Consider the following 22110-nt stretch of genomic DNA (forward strand, 5'->3'; position numbering starts at 1 on the left):
TCCCCCCACATACAGTATAATGTTCTCACAGTACCGCCATCTTCCCACATACAGTATAATGTTCTCACCGTACCGCCATCTTCCCACATACAGTATAATGTTCTCACCGTACCGCCATCTTCCCACATACAGTATAATGTTCCCACAGTACCGCCATCTTCCCACATACAGTATAATGTTCCCACATTACCACCATCCCCCCCACATACAGTATAATGTTCCCACATTACCACCATCCCCCCCACATACAGTATAATGTTCTCATAGTACCTCTATTTCCCCACACCATATAATGTTCTCACAGTACCGCCATCCCCCCCACATACAGTATAATGTTCTCACAGTACCGCCATCTTCCCACATACAGTATAATGTTCTCACCGTACCGCCATCTTCCCACATACAGTATAATGTTCTCACCGTACCGCCATCTTCCCACATACAGTATAATGTTCCCACAGTACCGCCATCTTCCCACATACAGTATAATGTTCCCACAGTACTGCCATCTTCCCACATACAGTATAATGTTCCCACATTACCACCATCCCCCCCACATACAGTATAATGTTCCCACATTACCACCATCCCCCCCACATACAGTATAATGTTCTCATAGTACCTCTATTTCCCCACACCATATAATGTTCTCACAGTACCGCCATCCCCCCACATACAGTATAATGTTCCCACAGTTCCGCAATCTTACCACATACAGTATAATGTTCCCACAGTACCGCCATCTTCCCACATACCGTATAATGTTGTCACAGTTCCGCCATCTTCCCACATACAGTATAATATTCCCACATTACAACCATCCCCCCACATACAGTATAATATTCCCACATTACAACCATCCCCCCCACATACAGTATAATGTTCCCACATTACCACCATCCCCCCCACATACAGTATAATGTTCTCACAGTACCGCCATCTTCCCACATACAGTATAATGTTCCCACAGTGCCACCATCCCCCCACATACAGTATAATGTTCTCACAGTACTGCCATCCTCCCTGACACAGTATAATGTTCTCACAGTACCACCACACCCCCCCACATACAGTATAATGTTCCCACAGTACCACCACCCCCCCCCATACAGTATAATGTTCCCACAGTACCGCAATCCCCCCACATACAGTATAATGTTGTCACAGTCCCACCATCCCCAATTTTATTTTATATTTTAACACTTGCTTTTCTTTTTTTGGTGTTTTTCATGTAATATATGGAAGCCTACAGGAAAATGCTAAAAGAAACATAATATCCAGGAAAAAAACACTGTACATGGAGACATTAGCATCAAATAACTGTCTTGTTCTTACAAACACGCTCTTATAAATGAGATCTAACGTGATAAAAGATTACAACCTGGGGAAGACGGGAAACATTCACATAGACGGTCGGTGATGATGTAGTCAGTGACGGACTCTGGACAAATTTGTTTCTAGAGCCGTATTAGAAGATGAAGATGTCGTCATCATGAAGTTGTTATTTCTCATGCCATGTGTAATGTATATGACGAGAATTAGCGTTATGGAAGATGAGTCTATAAGAAACGTATTCAGCTGCAGACTCTGGGGAAGAAACTGCTTGTTGTCTGTGGCCTAAAATATATACAGTTAGGTCCATATATATTTAAACAGGGTGGCACATGTTAAGGAACTGAAACTCCTAAACCCTTCATCCAATTTTAATGTGGATAACCTCAAATGAAAGCTGAAAGTCTGAACTTCAACTGCATCTGAATTTTTGTTTAAAATTCATTGTGGTAATGTCTAGAACCAAAACTAGAAAAATGTTGTCTCTGTCCAAATATATATGGACCTAACTGTAGGTTTTATTAGTACGTCAGGTACAAAAGCAGAATGTTGTAAAATAATAAAAATACCATTGCTGCTTGGGTTTCTGGGTGATTCTTACTGAAGCAGTGGCCAACTTAGCCAGTGATTGGAAGTATGGAGGAGATGTCTAAGTCAGCAATTCAACTTATGTTCCAGTCCATAAAAACTAAAGAACACAACATCTACACATTCTATCTCCTGATATATTTCCCTTATTGTCTCCAGTAATTGTATTATTACACAGAATTCTTTATGATGTTACATCGGCTCATCTTCTTCTCATTCAGGTTTCTACAATATCAGATCCTCTCAGTGAAGATCTTCTATATTAAGAGAATTTTTCTGAATCACCTATCAAGGATGGACATGGACAGAGACAAGATGGCGGAGAGGATAATGCACCTCACCCTAGAGATCCTCTTCCGGCTTACTGGAGAGGTGAGAGATTCTGATGACGTCACATTACATCATTCTTATCTATGGAAATAACAGATGGACAGAACTGGAGAGGTGAGGACTCTGGAAATGTCTGGAGGGAGATTTATTAATGTGTCTCTCCATAACCAGGATTACACAGTAGTGAAGAAGACCTCTAGTGAGCGCTGTCAGGACCCTGTGTCTGAGGGATGGGGAAGACCCCTGAGCCCAATCACAGGACCTCCACCTCACCCCTTCATACATGAGGACATCAATGACCAGAAGATCCTAGAGCTCACCTACAAGATGATTGAGCTGCTGACTGGAGAGGTGACGCTGCTGGGAATGCTGGGACATTATACAGTAACGCTATGGAGGGATCGAGGGGATGACGGTATCATTGTATGTGTCAGGTTCCTATAAGGTGTCAGGATGTCGCCGTCTATTTCTCCATGGAGGAGTGGGAGTATTTAGAAGGACACAAAGATCTGTACAAGGACATCATGATGGAGCTTCCCCAGCCCCTCACATCACCAGGTAATAGACAGGACTAAATACACACGGCCTATAATTATCTGTATGTAAAGAATGAATTCAGTCTCTGTTTGTGTTTCCTCCAGATCTATCCAGTAAGAGGACAACACCAGGGAGATGTCCCCGTCCTCTTCTTCCATAGGACTGTAGACAAGAAGATCCCAATGTTCCTCAGGATCATCAGGTAGATGGAGAGAAGGTGTCATGAGATCTCCCCTATGATGGGTAGACGGCTGTGAAGGTCTTGTGCTCAGTCTTGTTTTATCCACCAGGATTATATGGTTTATACTTGTGTAATGAGAACGGTGGAGATGGCAGGATTAGAGCTGATCATAGATGTGACTTCTCCATCTGTCTGTGACTTTTACAATATTTGTTTCAGGGTGAAGATCTGATCCATATTAATACTACAGAGACATATGTGGGGGGTGATGAGCGGTGTAAGGAGGAGATTCCTAAACATGACTACCCAGGTGAGTAGTGACCACTAAGTGCAGAGAAGTCACAGATTCTTCTCAGACACCGGCTGTGGCTGGTGTACCGGTCATGTAGTTTGGCCGTATCACAATCGTGTGATCACCATTTTCCCTCTAGACCACAACATTTTCCTCCATCTGAAAATGTTCACATTACTTTGTGTAATTGTAAAAGCCCTTTTCTGTAGAACTTACAACCTGGAGGATCCACCTACCCCCTGGGATTAGTAGACGCTGACCGTTACCTGCCCAGATCTGTAAACTACAAAGACAAATGACAGCGTACGTAGAAAGTGCTGACAAGTGAGAAAATCACTTGAAGAAAAATATTCTGATGGGCCTGTAAGAGAAAGCGGAGGGTGATGATGCTGTTGGCTTCCTAGATCCCTGATATCTTATTGGATGAATCTGCCTTCTCTCCCTTCTGTGCGGCTGAATGTTCTCATATGGTCCCTACAAGACCAGGTCCAGTCTTTCTGACCAAACTTATCTTTTATAATCGACAATATTAAATGTGCAGTGAGGGCCAAGTGTGAATTTTTGTACAATAACAACGGAGTTTCCCTTTATCCTGACTTTTCAAACTATCTTCAAACAGGATCTTGATAAACTACATAAATAAAACTACACCTGTGCCATGATATGTCTCTAAGCTGTGCGTGGCTGATGGCTGTAATATACATCTATTAACGCTTGCAGGAGATGTGGTGGCATGGCTCGAGCCCTGGTTTCATGGATTCACTCCACATCATAAATTCCATTATGTTTTCAATCCTAAAGAATTCAGATTCCTGCACAATCTCTCCTGAAATGAGGGCAATAATACTTTCTCTACTCTCCTGGTCAGGACTCATCATACCTCCAATGGTCCACCATAAATGAGTGTGACTCCGGTTTAGTGTTGGAGCTCTCCCTTATATATACGTTGTTGTTGGGGATGTAACATATCTTTTATTCTGTCTTTTTTACAGGTTCATTCTCTATGATAGTTTGATTGTGGTGGGATTGGCCTGACTCACTTACGTGTCTCTGTAACTCCATGGTGGTCTTTAAAAGAAGGTCTCCATTACGTCTTCCCAATACCGAGGTCTAAATTTAAGACCCCTCATCTCTGCACTATTATAAAAAGTTCTACTTCAATGTCTAATATTTCTTCTTGAATTTATCTGACATAAAATATTGTCCCTTACGATAGTTTAGATGATGAAGAGCCACCGAGCCCCAGACTCTAATTACCCCAGAGAGGTTTCACCACTAGTTACTCATTATTTTGCTGATGAAGACTGTTCAGTTCGATCATTTCAGTAGATGTGTTATTGTCTATACTCACAGTTTTTGACTACAACAGTTCGTTCCCAAAATACTCTGATTTAACCCCTTCTCGCAGACAGTTTTTTGTTCCTAATCAGGTTCCATTTTTCAAATCTGACGTGTGTCACTTTATGTGATGATAACTTTGGAATTTTTCACAAAGGATAATAGGAAACAAATGGACCTTACAAATTATTTCCAACTACTCTTGAATGTGACAATCCCCTATATATGGTTGTACACTACTGTCTGGGCACATGGCAGGGTAAGAAGGGAAGGAGCGCCATTTAGCTATTTGAATGCAGATCTTGCAGATCCCAGAGGAGATGGGACACAACATTTGCAGAAACCTTAATATGACAAAATGGCAGAAAACCAGAGCAATAGAAATCCCCATAAAGTGACTGCATTTTGGAAATTATAACCCTCAGTGAATTAATCTATAGGAGTAGTGACTAGTTTTACTCCACAGCCACTTTCTGGACATTAGCTCGCAGTCGATGTTGGAGAGTCAAAATTGCCCATTGGCCATTTTATTACCCAGCACATAGTGCCCAGATTGTGCTCCAGGAGACACACACCGTAAATGAAGAGGGTTCTTCTCACTATAGTAATGCCAAATACATGGATGATAAATGTGGTTTGAACGCACTGCAAGGCTCAGAAGAGAGGGGGAGATCTGACTTTGGGAGAGCGGATATTGCTGGATTGGTTTATGGATGAGTAGAAGTTTTTATTGGTATCATTTTCATCTACATAACATTGTTTGGTGGCTTCTTATTCCATATTTTGGAGGCAGAATGAACAAACAGTTGAACACCACGCTCCACTGGTTCATCCTTTGAAGTTTTCTATTAGACTGTGAATTGTCATTCTGTCAATAAGTTGTCATTTCTACAGACATTTTAAGTAGAAATGTTCAAAAGTAAAATTTCCAGGTTGTTTTATTCAAAATTAATAATTGTTTTTTTTTCTTGGCAGATGACTGTACCAGGAGATCAGAGGGACAGGAGATTTTTATATCAGATGATCTTCAGATCCCACAGGATACAATTGAAGTGAATGCCATTACTCCAGATCTACAATCATCCCTTCACATCAGAGATCTGTCATCTGATCCTATGAAACAGGTCCTGTCTTCTGATTCATTACCGACTACTAAGGAAAGTCAAAATAAAAAAATAAGGATTGAAAAACGAACTGCTCCTAAAGCAAAGAAGACATTTTCACTGCCAGAAAATGGAAATAGTTTTACCCTCGAAAAGTCTATAACTCAAAAAACACACACAGTGGACAATAGATTTTCTTGTTCCAAATGTGGGAGATGTTTTAACCATAAATCAGTTTTGGTTATTCACCAGAGAACCCACACAGGGGAGAAGCCTTTTTCCTGTTCAGAATGTGGGAAATGTTTTAACCAGAAATTATATTTTGTTATTCACCAGAGAACTCACACAGGGGAGAAGCCTTTTTCATGTTCAGAATGTGGGAAATGTTTTTGCAATAAATCAGCTTTGGTTGACCACCAGAGAATTCACACAGGGGAGAAGCTTTTTTCCTGTTCTGAATCTGAGAAATGTTTTAACCGGAAATCCGAACTTGTTAGACATCAGAGATCTCACACAGGGGAGAGGCCTTTTTACTGTCCTGAATGTGGGAAATGTTTTAACCATAAATCAGTTTTGGTTAATCACCAGAGATCTCACACAGGGGAGAAGCCTTTTTCATGTTCAGAATGTGGGAAATGTTTTTACAATAAATCAGCTTTGGTTAACCACCAGAGAACTCACACAGGGGAGAAGCCTTTTTCCTGTTCTGAATGTGAGAAATGTTTTAACCAGAAATCAGCTTTGGTTAACCACCACAGAACTCACACAGGGGAGAAGCATTTTTCATGTTCAGAATGTGGGAAATGTTTTAAACGGAAATCAGCTTTAATTAAGCACCGGAGAACCCACACAGGGTAGAAACCTTTTCCTATTCTTTTTTTTTAATCCAATCCAATTTTGAGTTTTTTTTCATTAGTTTTTTTTTTACAAAACAAGAAACCAGTACATACAATAATAAAATAACATACATGCATCTCTCCGATATATCCTTTCAGCTTGCCCATTACCGTCTGATAACTTGCAGTTACTATATCTTACAATTAACATTCCACATTCTTGAAATCTCTTATATAAGCATAATATTGTAATAAGCATTATAATCCTCTACACATATAGGTGTGCTATATTACCCATTCCACATGTTAAGGAATTCCAATACACAATGAAACATTAGACCTCGTCAATGCCTCCCTTCCTCCATAAGTCAAATTGTCTCTCCAGCAATAACCCCCTTGATGGCATTCCAGGTGTATCCAACCATAAGCCTCATATTTTCTCAAATTTATTCATTGAGTTTCATTTTTGATATACCCCTTTTTCTAATCTGATATTATTTATCCTATTTTTGAGTTCACTAATTTCTGGGGGTGAGTGGTTAATCCATTTGGATGCAGTATATTTCCTAGTTTGAAATAAAATACGTGAAATCCCTATTGAAATTGGGTCAAATTCCATATAATCTTCTAATATACCTAATAGGCATTTTTTGGGTCTGGTTGAATATCTATTTTATATTCCCTCTTTATAATAGACAGAACTCCTTTCCAGCATTTACCTGACTCCCGGCATTCCCATAGCGTATGTAATAGGCCCGCATCATCCATTTTACATCGTGGACATTCAGCATCAGTCCGGTATCCTATGTTACATAGGAATCTTAGTATTTCCCTTCTCTAATACCAACTTAACTAAAGTATTATGTTTTACCCAAAAGGGAGTCCATTTTGATTGTGCATTAAATGAACGCCGAAACTGTAAATATCTATAGAATTGTGTCAACCCAAATCCCCCCTTTAATTGATCAAAGCACTTAAGGATCCCTTCAGACAATATGTTTTATATCGTATATACCGTATTTTTCGGACTATAAGATGCACTTTTTTCCTTCAAAATTTTGGAGGAAAGTAGGGGGTGCATCTTACAGTCCGAATGTGGCATATAAATAATACTCTGGCTGGTTGGGGAGCGGGGCACAGGAGGCAGGAGCCGCCTGCTGCAGCCTACACTGTGCTCGGTGCTAATGAAAATGGCTATTCATGCCCATGGGGGTGAATATTCATGGTCTTTAGTAGCGGGCACACGCGATCGCTCAGCAGCAGTATCCGCGCTGCGGCTACCCTGTGTGCCGGCTATTAAGGAGAATGAAGTCACTGCTCCCCATGCACACAGTTCCGGTGTGGGGAGCAGTGACTATTCCCGCAGCTCATCTCACCTTGTGAGGGCGCATGGCAGTGAGATCAGCTGCTGGTAGACAGGATTCAGCGATGGAGCAGAGGGGAGGAAGGCGAGTAGAAGTGTTTTTTGTTTTCTTTTTGCAGCGTGATGGAGATAAGGGTTGCCATGCATACCAGGAAGAGGGACGAGGGGAGCCATGCTTACCAGGAAGAGGGACGAGGGGAGCCATGCTTACCAGGAAGAGGAATGAGGGGTGCCATGCATACCAAGAAGAGGGATGAGGGGGGGCCATGCATACCAGGAAGAGGGATGAGGGGGGTCATGCATACCAGGAAGAGGGATGAGGGGGACCATATATACAAGGATAAGGATGAGGGGTGCCATGCTTACCAGGATAGCGATGAGGGGGCCATGCATACCAGGAAGGGGGATGAGTGGTGCCATGCATACCAGGAAGATGAACTTGGGGGGCCTTGCATACCAGGATAGGGATGAGGGGTGCCATGCATACCAGGATAGGGATGAGGGGGCCATGCATACGAGGAAGGAGGATGAGGGGTACCATGCATACCAGGAAGAGGGACAAGGGGTTCCATGCATACCAGGAAGAGGAGAAGAAGAATGAGGGGGGCCTTGCATACCAGGATAGGGATGAGGGGTGCCATGCATACCAGGATAGGGATGAGGGGGCCATGCATACCAGGAAGAGGGACAAGGGGTGCCATGCATACCAGGAAGAGGGACAAGGGGTGCCATGCATACCAGGATAGGGATGAGGGGGGCCTTGCATACCAGGATAGGGATGAGGGGTGCCATGCATACGAGGATAGGGATGAGGGGTGCCATGCAAACGAGGATAGGGATGAGGCATCCCATGCATACCAGGATAGGGATGAGGGGGCCATTCATACCAGGAAGGGGGTTGAGGGGTGCCATGTATACCAGAATAGGGATAAGGGGAGGCCATGCATACCAGTATAGTGATGAGGGACGCCATGCATACCAGGATGGGTATGAGGGGTGCCATGCATACTAGGATGGGGATGAGGGGTGCCATCCATGCATAACAGGATGGAGGGGTGCCATGCATACCAGGAAGAGGGATGAGAGGGGCCTTGCATACCAACAGGGATTCGGAGTGCCATGCATACCAGGATAAGGATGAGGGGTGCCATGCATACCAGGATAGGGATGAGGGGTGCCATGCATACCAGGAAGGGGGATGAGGGGTGCCATGCATACCAGGAAGAGGGACGAGGGGTGCTATGCATACCAGGAAGAGGGACGAGGGGTGCCATGCATACCAGGATAAGGATGAGGGGTGCCATGCATACCAGGATAGGGCTGAGGGGTGCCATGCATACCAGGAAGGGGGATGAGGGGTGCCATGCATACCAGGAAGGGGGATGAGGGGTGCCATGCATACCAGGAAGAGGGATGAGGGGTGCCATGCATACCAGGAAGAGGGATGAGGGGTGCCATGCATACCAGGAAGAGGGACGAGGGGTGCCATGCATACCAGGAAGAGGGACGAGGGGTGCCATGCATACCAGGGGTGCCATGCATACCAGGAAGAGGGACTAGGGGTGTCATGCTTACCAGGCAGAGGCATGAGGGGTGCCATGCATACCAGGAAGAGGGATGAAGGGTGCCATGCATACCAGGATAGGGATGAGGGGGCCATGCATACCAGAAGGGGGATGAGGGGTGCCATGTTTACCAGGAAGAGAGATGAGGGGTGCCATGCTTTCCAGGAAGAGGGATGAGCGGGGCCATGCATACCAGGAAGATTGATGAGAGGGGCCATGCATACAAGGATATGGATGAAGGGTGCCATGCATACCAGGATACGGATGAGGGGTACCATGCATACCAGGATAGGGATGAGGGGGGCCATGCATGCCAGGATGGGGATGAGGCGTGCCATGCATTCCAGGAAGAGGGATGCCATGCATACCAGGAAGAGGGATGCCATGCATACCAGGAAGAGGGATGCCATGCATACCAGGATAGGGATGATGGGGGCCATGCATACCAGGATAGGGATGAGGGGTGTCATGCATACGAGGATAGGGATAAGGCATGCCATGCATACCAGGATAGGGATGTAGGGATGATGGGGGCCATGCATACCAGGATAGGGATGAGGGGTGCCATGCATACCAGGATAGGGATGAGGGGTGCCATGCATACGAGGATAGGGATGAGGGGGGCCATGCATGCCAGGATAGGGATGAGGCATGCCATGCATACCAGGATAGGGATGAGGGGTGCCATGCATACGAGGATAGGGATACGGGGGGCATGCATCCCAAGATAGGGATGAGGGGTGCCATACATACCAGAAAGGGGGGTGAGGGGTGCCATGTGTGCCAGGAAGAGGGACGATGGGTGCCATGCTTACCAGGAAGAGGGACTAGGGGTGCCATGCTTACCAGGAAAAGGGATGAGGGGGGCCTTGCATACCAGGATAGGAATGAAGTGGGCCTTGCATACCAGGATAGGGATGAGGGGTGCCATGCATACGAGGATAGGGATGAGGGGTGCCATGCATACGAGGATAGGGATGAGGGGGGCTATGCATGCCAGGATAGGGATGAGGGGTCCATGCATACCAGGATGGGGATAAGGAGTGCCATGCATACCAGGAAGAGGGATGCCATTCATACTAGGATGGGGATGAGGGGTGCCATGTATACCAGTATGAAGGGGTGCCATACATACCAGGGTGAGGAGTGTCATGCATACCAAGATGGAGGGTGTCATACATACGAGGATGAGAGGTATCATGCATGCCAGGATGAGGGGTGCCTTGCATGCCAGGATAGGGATAAGGGGTACCATGCATACCAGGGCTGTGGAGTTGGTAAGCCAAACCTCCGACTACGACTCCTCAATTTCCATGACCACGACTCAGACTCCCTCATACACGGCTCATGTTTAAGTGATGAATTTACTGTAGCACAGATTCATCTCAGCTAAAAGTCCAGACCTTTAGATCAGGAATAGGACAGACATTTATAGGACATTTCAGAACTTTCCCAAATTCTTATGAAAAAATATTCCACACAAACTGCATTGAACTACTGTACCCAATTTATTATATATTTTAGGAGTCGAGTCCATTTTATTCTGACTCCACTAAAATGGGCTCCGACTCCACAGCCCTGATGCATACCAGGATGGAGGGGTGCCATGCATACCAGGATAGGGGATTGGGGTGTCACGCATAATAGGAAGGGGGGCATATACAGTATACCAGGATGGGTGATATTAACAGAATTGGGGGACATTACCCCTATAACAGTGTCAGCAGCAGACCCTTCCCCCATAACAGGGCATCATGACCACATTTTTTGCTTACATTTTTTTTCTATTTTCCTCCTCGAAAACCTAGGTGCGTCTTATAGTCCGAAAAATACAGTATACCTTTATCCAACCAACTGCGAAATCCCTCTAATTTATAGGACTCAGCATATTTATTATTAAACCATATCTATAATATAAGGCGGGATGCGTGTCTCTGTCTGAAGCCTCGATAGACTGCACATGCGTGACGCGCAGTCTGGCTCCAGAGAGAAGCAGGCATCCAGCCGTTACAGGTAAGAGGAGTATATGGCGCCGGAGATCACGGTATGCGTAGACACTGAACGCATACCGCGATCTCCGGCGCCATACTTACATACTTACCTGACCGGGAGGAGCGTTGCCGCAGCGCCTCTCTTCTCTGGAGACCGGGGGAGGAGTGAAGGCGTCGGACCGGCGCGTGAGCATTGCGCTATCCGGCGCCATTTTACTGAAGACACATTTACCGTGTGTCTTCAGCAAAATGGCGCCGGACAGCATGGTGCTCCGGCGCCGCACTCCTCCCCCGGCCTCCGGCAGAGAGGACGCAGCAGCGCTGGAGTACAGAGAAGAAAGGTGAGTATAACTGTTTATTTTTTTTGTATGTGTGTACAGTGTGAAAGGGATGAGGGGGCCACACATAACAGGATTGTGGGGTAAGGGGACCATGCATATACCAGGATTGGGGGTGAGGGGTACCACACATACCAGGATTGGGGGGTGAGGGGTACCACACATACCAGGATTGGGGGTGAGGGGTACCACACATACCAGGATTGGGGGTGAGGGGTACCACGCATTCCAGGATTGGGGGGTTAGGGGTACCATGCATACCAGGATTGGGGGATGAGGGGTCCCACACATACCACGATTGGGGGTGAGCGGTACCATGCATACCAGGATTGGGGGGTGAGGGGTGCCACGCATACCAGGATTGGGGGGTGAGGGGTACCACGCATACCAGGATTGGGGGGTGAGGGGTGCCACGCATACCAGGATTAGGGATGAGGGGTGCCAAGAATATCGGGATTGGGGATGAGGGGTGCCACGCATACCAGGATTGGGGGATGAGGAGTGCCACGCATACCAGGATTGGGGGATGAGGAGTGCCACGCATACCAGGATTGGGGGGTGAGGGGTGCCACGCATACCAGGATTGGGGGGTGAGGGGTGCCACGCATACCAGGATTGGGGGTGAGGGGTGCCACGTATACCAGGATTGGGGGGTGAGGGGTGCCACGCATACCAGGATTGGGGGGTGAGGGGTGCCACGCATACCGGGATTGGGATGAGGGGTGCCACGCATACCGGGATTGGGGATGAGGGGTGCCACGCATACCGGGATTGGGGATGAGGGGTGCCACGCATACCGGGATTGGGGATGAGGGGTGCCACGCATGCCGAGATTGGGGATGAGGGGAGCCATGCATACAAGGATTGAGGATGAGGGGTGCCACGCATGCTGAGATTGGGGATGAGGGGTACCACGCATGCCGGGATTGGGGATGAGGCGTGCCACGGATGCCGGAATTGGGGATGAGGGGTGCCACGCATGCCGGGATTGGCGATGAGGGGTGCCACACATACCGTGATTGGGGATGAGTGATGGAGTGCCATGCATACCAGAATGAGGGATACCATACATACCAGGATAGGGATGAGGGGTGCCACGCATACCAGGATTGGGAGTGAGGGGTGCCAAGCATAACGGGATTGGGGGTGAGGGGTGCCACGCATACCGGGATTGGGGGTGAGGGGTGCCACGCATACTGGGATTGGGGTTGAGGGGTGCCACGCTTACCGGGATTGGGGGTGAGGGGTGCCACGCATACCGGGATTGGGGGTGAGGTGTGCCACGCATACCGGGATTGGGAATGAGGGATGGGGTGCCATGCATACCAGGATGAGGGATACCATAAACACCAGGATAGGGATGAGGGATGGGGTACCATGCATACCAGGATGAGGGATACCATACACACCAGGATAAGGATGAGGGGTGCCACGCATACCGTGATTGGGGGTGAGGGGTGCCACGCATACCGGGATTGGGGGTGAGGGGTGCCACGCATACCGGGATGAGGGGTGCCACGCATACCAGGATTGGGGGTGAGGGGTGCCACTCATACCGGGATTGGGTGCCATGCATACCAGGATGAGGGATGCCACGTATACCAAGGATTGGGGGTGAGGGATGCCACGCATACCAGGATTGGGGGTGAGGGGTGCCACGCATACCAAGATTGGGGGTGAGGGGTGCCACGCATACCAGGATTGGGGGTGAGGGGTGTCACGCATAAGAGGATTGGGGGTGAGGGGTACCACGCATACCAGGATTGGATGGTGGGGACAGGATGGAGGCAGCACAAATACAAGGAGGGGGGCAGCACATACCAGCATGGGAGACCATATACCAATAAAAATGCTCGCCACCCGGGCGTAGAACAGGTTCAATAGCTAGTAGGTGTATATTCACTGCAGTCTCCTATTTCCATTATATGGTTACCCCTATCCCAGACCTTGTAGAGTAGAGCAAGTGTAGGGTATATTGATTTCTTGTGCTCGAGGTCATTCAGTTCAACTATATGAATAGGAATATTCCACGGTGTTCCTGAGGTAATTAACCCCTTAATATTATTTGGGTTTGCAGCGCTATGCCACCTACCCAAATGTTGCAGTTGCGCTGCTATATAATATATTAGTGCATTAGGAATCACCAATCCACCAGATTCCTTGTCACTTTGTAGATATTACATAGTTACATAGTTTATAAGGCCGAAAAAAGACAAGCGTCCATCCAGTTCAGCCTATTTCTTGCGCACTGCAGCTATTCCGCAGCGTTGATCCAGGGGAAGGCAAAAAAAAACCATGTGGTATAGGCCAATTTACATCATTGAGGAAAAATTCACTTCCCGACTCCTATCTGGCAGTCAGATTAAATCCTTGGATTAATTAACTATCACTAAGCATAAGATGTAATTTTATTGTTCTCAAGAAAGGCGTCCAGGCCTCTCTTGAACTCATTAAGTGAGTTGGACATCACCACTTCCTCTCCCAGAGAGTTCCAGAGTCTATCGGCTCTGACCGTAAAGAATCCCCTTCTATGCTGGTGCAGGAACCTCCTTTCCTCCTGACACATAGTGTGCCCCCTCGTCTTTGTCACCATCATTGGTATAAACAGGTCATGGGAGAGATCTCTGTACATCCCCCTGATGTATTTATACATGTTTATGAGGTCTCCCCTAAGCCTTCTCTTTTCCAACGTAAATAGGCCTAATTTTGACAACCTCTCTGGGTATTCTAGTCCCTCCATTCCCTTTATTACCTTAGTCGCCCTCCTTTGTACCCTCTCTAGCTCCAATATGTCTTTCCTGAGCACCGGAGCCCAGAACTGTGCACAATATTCTAAGTGCGGCCTTACCAGCGCTTTATACAGAGGAAGAACAATGTTCTCATCATATGCCCCTATTCCTCTTCTGATGCATGCCATGACTCTATTTGCCTTCGCAGCTGCTGCCTGACACTGGGCACTCCAATTTAATTTGCTGTTAACCAAGACGTCCAGGTCCTTCTCCATGTCAGATTTCCCCAACGGTTTCTCATTTAATATGTATGGGTGACTGCTGTTTTTCTTTCCCATGTGCTTGACCTTACATTTATCGGCATTGAACCCCATTTGCCATTTTTTGGCCCAACTCCCCAATTTATCTAAATCCTCCTGTATCTGTGCCCTATCCTCATCTGTATTAACTACTTTACAAAGTTTAGTATCATCTGCAAATATTGCTATTTTACTATGCAACCCTTCCACTAGATCATTAACCGGTTCCCGACCGCCCACTGTACATAAACGTCGGCGCTGCCTGGGCTCTGTGCAGCGCCGACGTTTAAAAACGGTGGGTGGTCCCGCAGCGCTCAGGGCCCCCAGGGTCCTGCAAGCCCTGCGGTACCGGTTCAGAGCGATAGCTCTGACATGTGGCATCATGGGGACCTGATTGGATCAGGTCCCCATGATGTTAACCTGTTCCTATCTTCTAGATGCCGCGATCCATTGCGATCACGGCATTTAAAAGATAGTGACAGCCGGTGGTCGGCGATCGGGACCCCCACATACCTTAGCGGAGGGGATCCCGGTGCTGCGACCTCTGACATCATCGAGACCTGATTGGCTCAGGTCTCGATGATGTCAGCGTCACTCCAGCCAATCAGAGAGATCACTAGGGAAGTTTATTTTAGCAACAAACTTTCCCGAGCGATCTGCCTGATAAATACACTGTTTCCCCTCCGATCTCAGTGAGAGAGCAGAGGAGAAGCAGTGTGACAAGAGCTGTCAGCCTTGCCACTGTAAAAGTGAAACAAAAAAAATCAAAAAAGAAAGTAAGGCTATGTGCCCACGATGCAGAAATGAAGCAGAAAATTTCTGCTGCATTTCTGCATCTCCCTGGCAGAAAAAACGCATGCAGATTGTGCATGCGTTTTTCCTGCAGAATACATGCGGATTCACATGCGTTTCCGCATGTGGATTTACAAGCGCTTTCCAGGCGATTAGCATCACTTGGAAAGTGCTTGACAACTAGGTCACACTATATAAATCCATGCAAACAGCATGGATTTATATAGTGTGACCGTAAAACAATGCTTAAAATAAAGCTATACTCACCCCCGATGGCCCGGCGTGGCTGCAGCGCTCGTTCCTGTCTGGTTCCCGGCTGCCGGCATATCGCGAGACACAGCGGTGAACGACCTGCGGTCACATGACTGTGACGTCACCGAAGGTCCTTCAGCGCTGCCGGCATGCCGAGAGAAGCCGTTGGACAGGTGAATATAAACTTTATTTTTTATTTTATTCTTTTTTTCACAGGTACAATGGTACCCAGGTCTGGATGAGAGTCTCCTCTCCTCCAGAACTGGGTACCATCCGCACATAGAGACGCATAGAAGCCGCTTGTACAAATGTACAGTCGCGGTTTCTATGCGTCTCAATGCAAGTCAATGGCGGCGCTTCCGCAAAATTAATGAATATGCTGCAGATTTATGAGCGCTGCAGAAACGCTGCGGAAAAATCCGCAGCATGTGCATTGACATTGCGGAATGCCATTGGGGACCATGGGGTGCGGATTACCATGTGTTTTTGATGCGTTTCCGCAGCATAAACGCATGAAAAATTCATCGTGTGCACGCAGCCTAAAAGTTAGGTTAGGGTTAGTCAGTCCTGTCAGATCAGTCAGTCCAGTCAGTCAGTCTTGTCAGTCAGTCAGTCCTTGTCAGATCAGTCAGTCAGTCCTTGTCAGATCAGTCAGTCCTGGTCAGATCAGTCAGTCCTGTCAGATCAATCAGTCCGGTCCGTTCAGTCCAGTCAAAAAATATAAAAATAAAATGGCCCGTCAGACTTATACCGCAGAGGAGGTGTATGCCCTGCTATGTTCTGACAGTGATGACAGTGCAATGTCAGATGGAGATGTGGATTTTGAGGGCTTTAGTAGCGAGGACACTGAGAGCTCAGAAATGAGCAGTGATTCTGGTCCATCCTCAAGCCCAAGGACCAGTACAACAATAGGGGCAAATAGCGCTACTGGAGAAACGTCTCCAAATCAGGGAACACTGCCCAGTACAAGCGCTGTCCCTGCTACTAGTGAATTGGCGCACGCCAGTGTACAAGGGGCTTTGCCACATGATATAGCATTTCCCAGATGGGAGGCTTCGGATTAGGCTGCTCCATTCAGCCCTGATTTCAACACCATTCCTGGTATAAATGTGGAGGTGGAAGGTTTTTGACCAATTCATTTTTTTAATTTGTTTTTTACAGACAGCTTGCTAGAGCATATTGTCGTGCAAACAAATTTATACGCATCCCAATTCATAAGCCAGAATCCCCGATGTTACTATGCTAGGGCAAATTTATGGACACCAACTAATGTCCCGGAAATAAAAAAAATTTTAGGACTTACATTTGCCATGGGGCTTGTTAAAAAACCGAGCATTCGATCCTACTGGTCCAACCACCCTGTTCAAGCCACCCCTATGTTTTCAGTCGTTCTTCCTAGGACCCGTTATGAAATGCTCATGCGGTTTTGGCATTTTAACGACAATAGTCAATGCCTGCCCAGAAATGCCCCAGAACATGACAGGTTATATAAAATTAGACCCATCATTGAAAATTTGTCAGAAAAATTCTTAAGGCTCTACACCCCAACACAAAATATTTCTATAGATTAGTCCCTTGTAAAATTCAAAGGAAGACTGCACCTCAAGCAATTTATCCCATCTAAAAGGGCAAGGTTTGGAATAAAGATCTATAAAATGTGCGAAAGTTCAACCAGATACACATCCGCTTTTCGTATATATGAGGGGAAAGAAAGCCAACTAAACCCACCAGGATGCCCTACTTATCTGGGGACATCTGGAAAAATCGTTTGGGAGTTGATAAGTCCATTTTTTCAAAAAGGCTACAATCTATATGTGGACAATTATTACACCAGCATACCCCTATTTAAAAGTCTGGTTGAACACAACATCGGAGCTTGTGGGACCATTCGTAAAAACCGTCAGGGGTTTCCTTAACCATTGGTCAACCAAAAGTTTCAAAAAGGGCAGTCGGGCTGTACGCAACGGAGAGCTGCTTGCCCTGAAGTATAGGGATAAGAGGGATATTTTTGGCCTCAGCTCGATCCACACATATGCCACAAGGGCCACTGTAGAACTAGGATCCACCACTCCGAAGCAAAAACCTGTGTCAGTCATTGACTACAACAAACACATTGGGGTGTGTGGACTTTGCAGACCAGGTTCTACAGCCATACCAGGTATCAAGAAAGTCCTATACCTGGTATAAAAAGTTGGTTATTTATTTGTTTCAGGTGGCCACATACAATTCTTTTGTGTTGTACAAAAAAGCAGGAAATTCAGATCCTTTTCTTGATTATCAAGAAAAGGTAATTGAAAATCTTGTTTTTCAAAGTGTTAGCCCCGCTCATCTGTTAGAATCTGAGGATGTGAAAAGACTCACTGAGCGACATTTTATTGCACTTATTCCAGCAACGGAAATGAGAAGGAACCCCCAGAAAAGATGTCGTGTATGTATTAAGAGAGGAATGAGCCGTGATACCCGCTACTATTGCCCACAATGCCCATCATTGCCAGCCTTATGCGTCACTGACTGCTTTAAAATCTTCCACACAGAACCACGTTTTTAAACTGTAAAAATGTATCCCAATTTGTCATTCAAACATTTGGTTTATTTAGTGAATGACACATTCGAGTAGAGCTCACTTAATTTCCAGGGGTTGGGGGTGTTCTCCAGAATCTAAACCTTCCATTGCGTGCTTGCTTCTGGAAATCATCCATTGAGTTAAAATGGTCACTAAACCCATAGATGAATTCCCAGAGGGGTGTCATTTCCAAAATGGGTTCATTTCAGGGGGGATTCTTTAGTACTGGTACTTAGCACCTCTGAAAAGTGGCAGAACAGCAGAATCCCCCCTGAAGTGACCCCATTTTGGAAATGACACCTCTCTGGGAATTCATCTATGGGTTTAGTGACCATTTACCTATCTATTTATTTTCCCACCACTAGATTAATTTATACAGAAGAGTAGATTGTAAAATTCGGTCACTTGTTGGGGGTTTCCTCTGTTTAGGCACCTCAGGGGCTCACCAAATGCAACATGGCGTCCGCTATCGATTCCAGTCAAATTTCCATTCCAAAAGTCAAATGGCGCTCCTTACCTTCCGAGCCATAACGTGCGCCCAAACAGTGGTTTTGCACCACATATGGGGTATCAGCGTGCTCAGGAGAAATTGCACAACACATTTTGGGGTCCATTTTTTCTGGCTGCCCTTGTGAAAATTAAAAATTTGAGGCTAAAGTAGCAGTTCTGTGAAAAAAAGTTAAATGTTCATTGTTTTCTTCCACATTCCAAAAATTTCCGTGAAGCATCTGAAGAGTTAACAAAGTTCTTGAATGTGGTTTTGAGCACATTGAGGGGTGTTTTTAGAATCGTATCACTTTTGGGCATTTTCTGTCATAAAAGCCCCTCAAAGTCACTTCAAATAAGATGTGGTCCCTAAAAAAATGTTTTTGTAAATTTTGTTGTAAAAATGAGAAATCGCTGGTCAACTTTTAACCCTTATAGCTCCCTAACAAAAAAAAATTTTGGTTCCAAAATTGTGTTGATGTGAAGTAGACATGTGGGAAATGTTATTTATTAACTATTTTGTGTGACATATCTCTCTGATTTAAGGGCATGAAAATTCAAAGTTTGAAAATTGCTAAATTTTCGCCAAATTTCCGACTTTTTCACAAATAAACGCAAGTGATATCGAATAAATTTTACAACTATCATGAAGTACAATATGTCACGAAAAAACATTCTCAGAATCAGGGGAATCCGTTGAAGCATTCCAGAGTAATTACCTCATAAAGTGACAGTGGTCAGAATTGAAAAAATTGGCCCGGTCACGAAGGCAAAAACAGGCTCTGGTGCAAAGTGGTTAAACCATGACCTTCACCAGACGGATTGCTAGTGAAGCAGGACACCAGTAGGAAGCAGCGCTTGGGAACAGAGGCATATAATGCCAAGTGGAAAGGCGTTACTTACTACTGGTGGATAAAACAAGACTGAGCACAAGACCTTCACAGCCATCTACACATCATAGGGGAGATCTCATGACTAGAGATGAGTGACCTCTTCAGCATTGTGCGGTTTGTCACCTAAGCATATTAGCTTCAGCACAGCCTGTTGCCGCTTGGCCAAGGCAGTGCTTCCAGCTTGTGACTGATGTGGTCATTTCGGAGATGGAGGCTGCAGAGGAGGAAGAGGCTGAGGAGGATGAGGTGCTGGAGCTATAGACTTTGGGGGCAACCCTGATTGACCTAGGGACCGCAATCCTCGGCATCGGGAGGCTGTGTTCCGTCCCAAGATCCGACTGGGTCCCCACTTGCAGTATGTTAACCCAGTGTGCCGTCAGCGAGATGTACCGTCCCTGCCCACAAGCACTTGTCCACGTGTCCATGGTTAGGTGGACTTTCCCGGTAACTGCGTTGTTGAGGGCACGGCTAATGTTTTGGGACACGTGCTTGTGTAATGCGGGGGCGGCACACTGGGAGAAATAGTGGCGGCTGGGGACCGAGTACCAAGGGACGGCCGCCACCATCAGGTTGCGAAATGCTTGCAGAATGCAGGTTGCTAAAAGGCAACATTTCGAGCGCAAGCAGTGGTGAAATGTGGGAATTTAGGGACGTTGGCTGCGTATTTGCGCTTGCATTCCAAGGACTGGGGTATGGACAACTGAACGCTGCACTGGGACAAGGACGTGCTTCCTGATGCTGCTACTTGAGAGTGTGCAACGACAAGTGCCGGGCAGGAGGCATCTTCACATGCACCATGGACAGGGGATTGGCTTGCACGCACAACAGCAGAAGAAGCAGTGGTGTCACCCGCAGACACTGTTCCTGGACCCTGGGTTTCGGCCCACAAAGTCAGGTGCTTTGCTGCCATGTGCCTGATCATGCTGGTGGTGGTCAGGCTGGTAGTTTTGCTACCCTGCTGATGCTGGCCTGGCCGGTGGTGCAAATGGCCTTTTTGGGGTTATCGGTAGAGTCTTTAAAAAACAACCAGACTGGGGAAGATCTAAAAGTTGTACTGGCAACTTCAGTCGTGTTGGTGTTATGGGGAACGGTTGCCCGCCTTCTGCCTGTGGCTTCAACACTGCTTCTTCCTGCCTTTTGGGGTGCTCTACCGCCCTCCCCGTTTGCTGCTGTCCTCGCTCTGCATGTCCTCCTGCCAAGTTGGGTAAGTTACTATATCATGCACCACCTTGTCTTCCACTTCCGCACTCTGGTCCTCCTCCTTTCTGGCAATTGTGTCTCATCACTGTCCACCTCTTGTGACACTTTCCCACCGCCGCCTTCGTATGACCTTGGCTGCTCAAATATTTGAGCATCGCTATATGTGATCTCCTCTTGCCCCGCTTCAAGTGGACCAGGCAAGCGGCCCAAATTTATAAATGGAAAAGTGAACAGCTCTTCGGAATGTCCAAGTGTGGGATCAGTTGTCTCCAGACACTAGGCATAGTGGGAGGAAGGAGGATCAGGGTGAGGAATATGCGGTCCAGACTTACGGCTACTGAGACTTGATCGTGTAGAAGACAGGGTGGTGGTGGCTAAGTGACTGGAAGCATTATGTGCTATCCAACCAATAACCTTTTCACACTGCTCTGTGTTCAATAGTGGTGTACTGCGGTCCTCTATTAATTCGGACAGGAAGGTCAAGCGAGAAGATGTGGGTGTTTGTTGTGGCACAATTTCAGCTTGCCCACGGTCTCGGCTTCTGCATGCACCATCACCATCATGTCCAGTTCCCCGTCCGTTGCCACATGCCTTGCCCATTTTAAATGGAGGACAATATCTTCCACGCTCACTACAAATGGCTGAATTTGGAGCGAAGTTATATGTGATCCGTGTGACGGACAAACCACAGTTTTAAATACCGACCTTGTGTCAGTAAGTTAACTGACACACAAACAAAATTTCAATGGAGGCCAGAAATGGCAATATTTTTTAGCGCAATCATATGTGATCCGTGTGATGGACAAACCACCGTTTTAAATAGCTGGATTTTTAGCGCTGTAATATGGAAAGGACCTGGCTGTATTCTGCAGTGCCAACAAGCAAATGGCGGAGAAAAACAGTGTTCTCTGGATTGACTTTTAAGCAAATAATCAGGATAAAGATAAAAAAAAATTATTCCTGGCTCCTGAGACCTGGTGCTACTTCTACAAATATCTGTAAAAGCACCAGCAGACAGAATTGGAATGGAGCCTCTTGCTATGTGCACTGCAGTCTGCTGTATACCCTGCCTGCCTGCCTAGCATGGTGGTGCTAGGTCTGA

The 22110-nt window shown here is 46.5% G+C and overlaps 1 protein-coding gene across 1 annotated transcript; it reads left to right on the forward strand.

The window, feature by feature from the left end:
- Positions 1 to 1351: 1351 nt before the first annotated feature.
- On the forward strand, positions 1352 to 11851 carry LOC141206927 (uncharacterized). Its single transcript, XM_073664291.1, has 5 exons — positions 1352 to 1363; positions 2892 to 2900; positions 2948 to 2989; positions 3188 to 3278; positions 5574 to 11851. Exons 1-5 carry the CDS (start codon positions 1352 to 1354, stop codon positions 6557 to 6559), a joined length of 1140 nt encoding a protein of 379 aa, XP_073520392.1. The 3' UTR covers positions 6560 to 11851.
- The last annotated feature ends 10259 nt before the right edge of the window (positions 11852 to 22110 follow it).

This window comes from Phyllobates terribilis, unplaced genomic scaffold (assembly GCF_046119375.1).
Source record: "Phyllobates terribilis strain yellow unplaced genomic scaffold, ASM4611937v1 Scaffold_150__1_contigs__length_4496277, whole genome shotgun sequence".
Lineage (NCBI taxonomy): Eukaryota > Metazoa > Chordata > Amphibia > Anura > Dendrobatidae > Phyllobates > Phyllobates terribilis.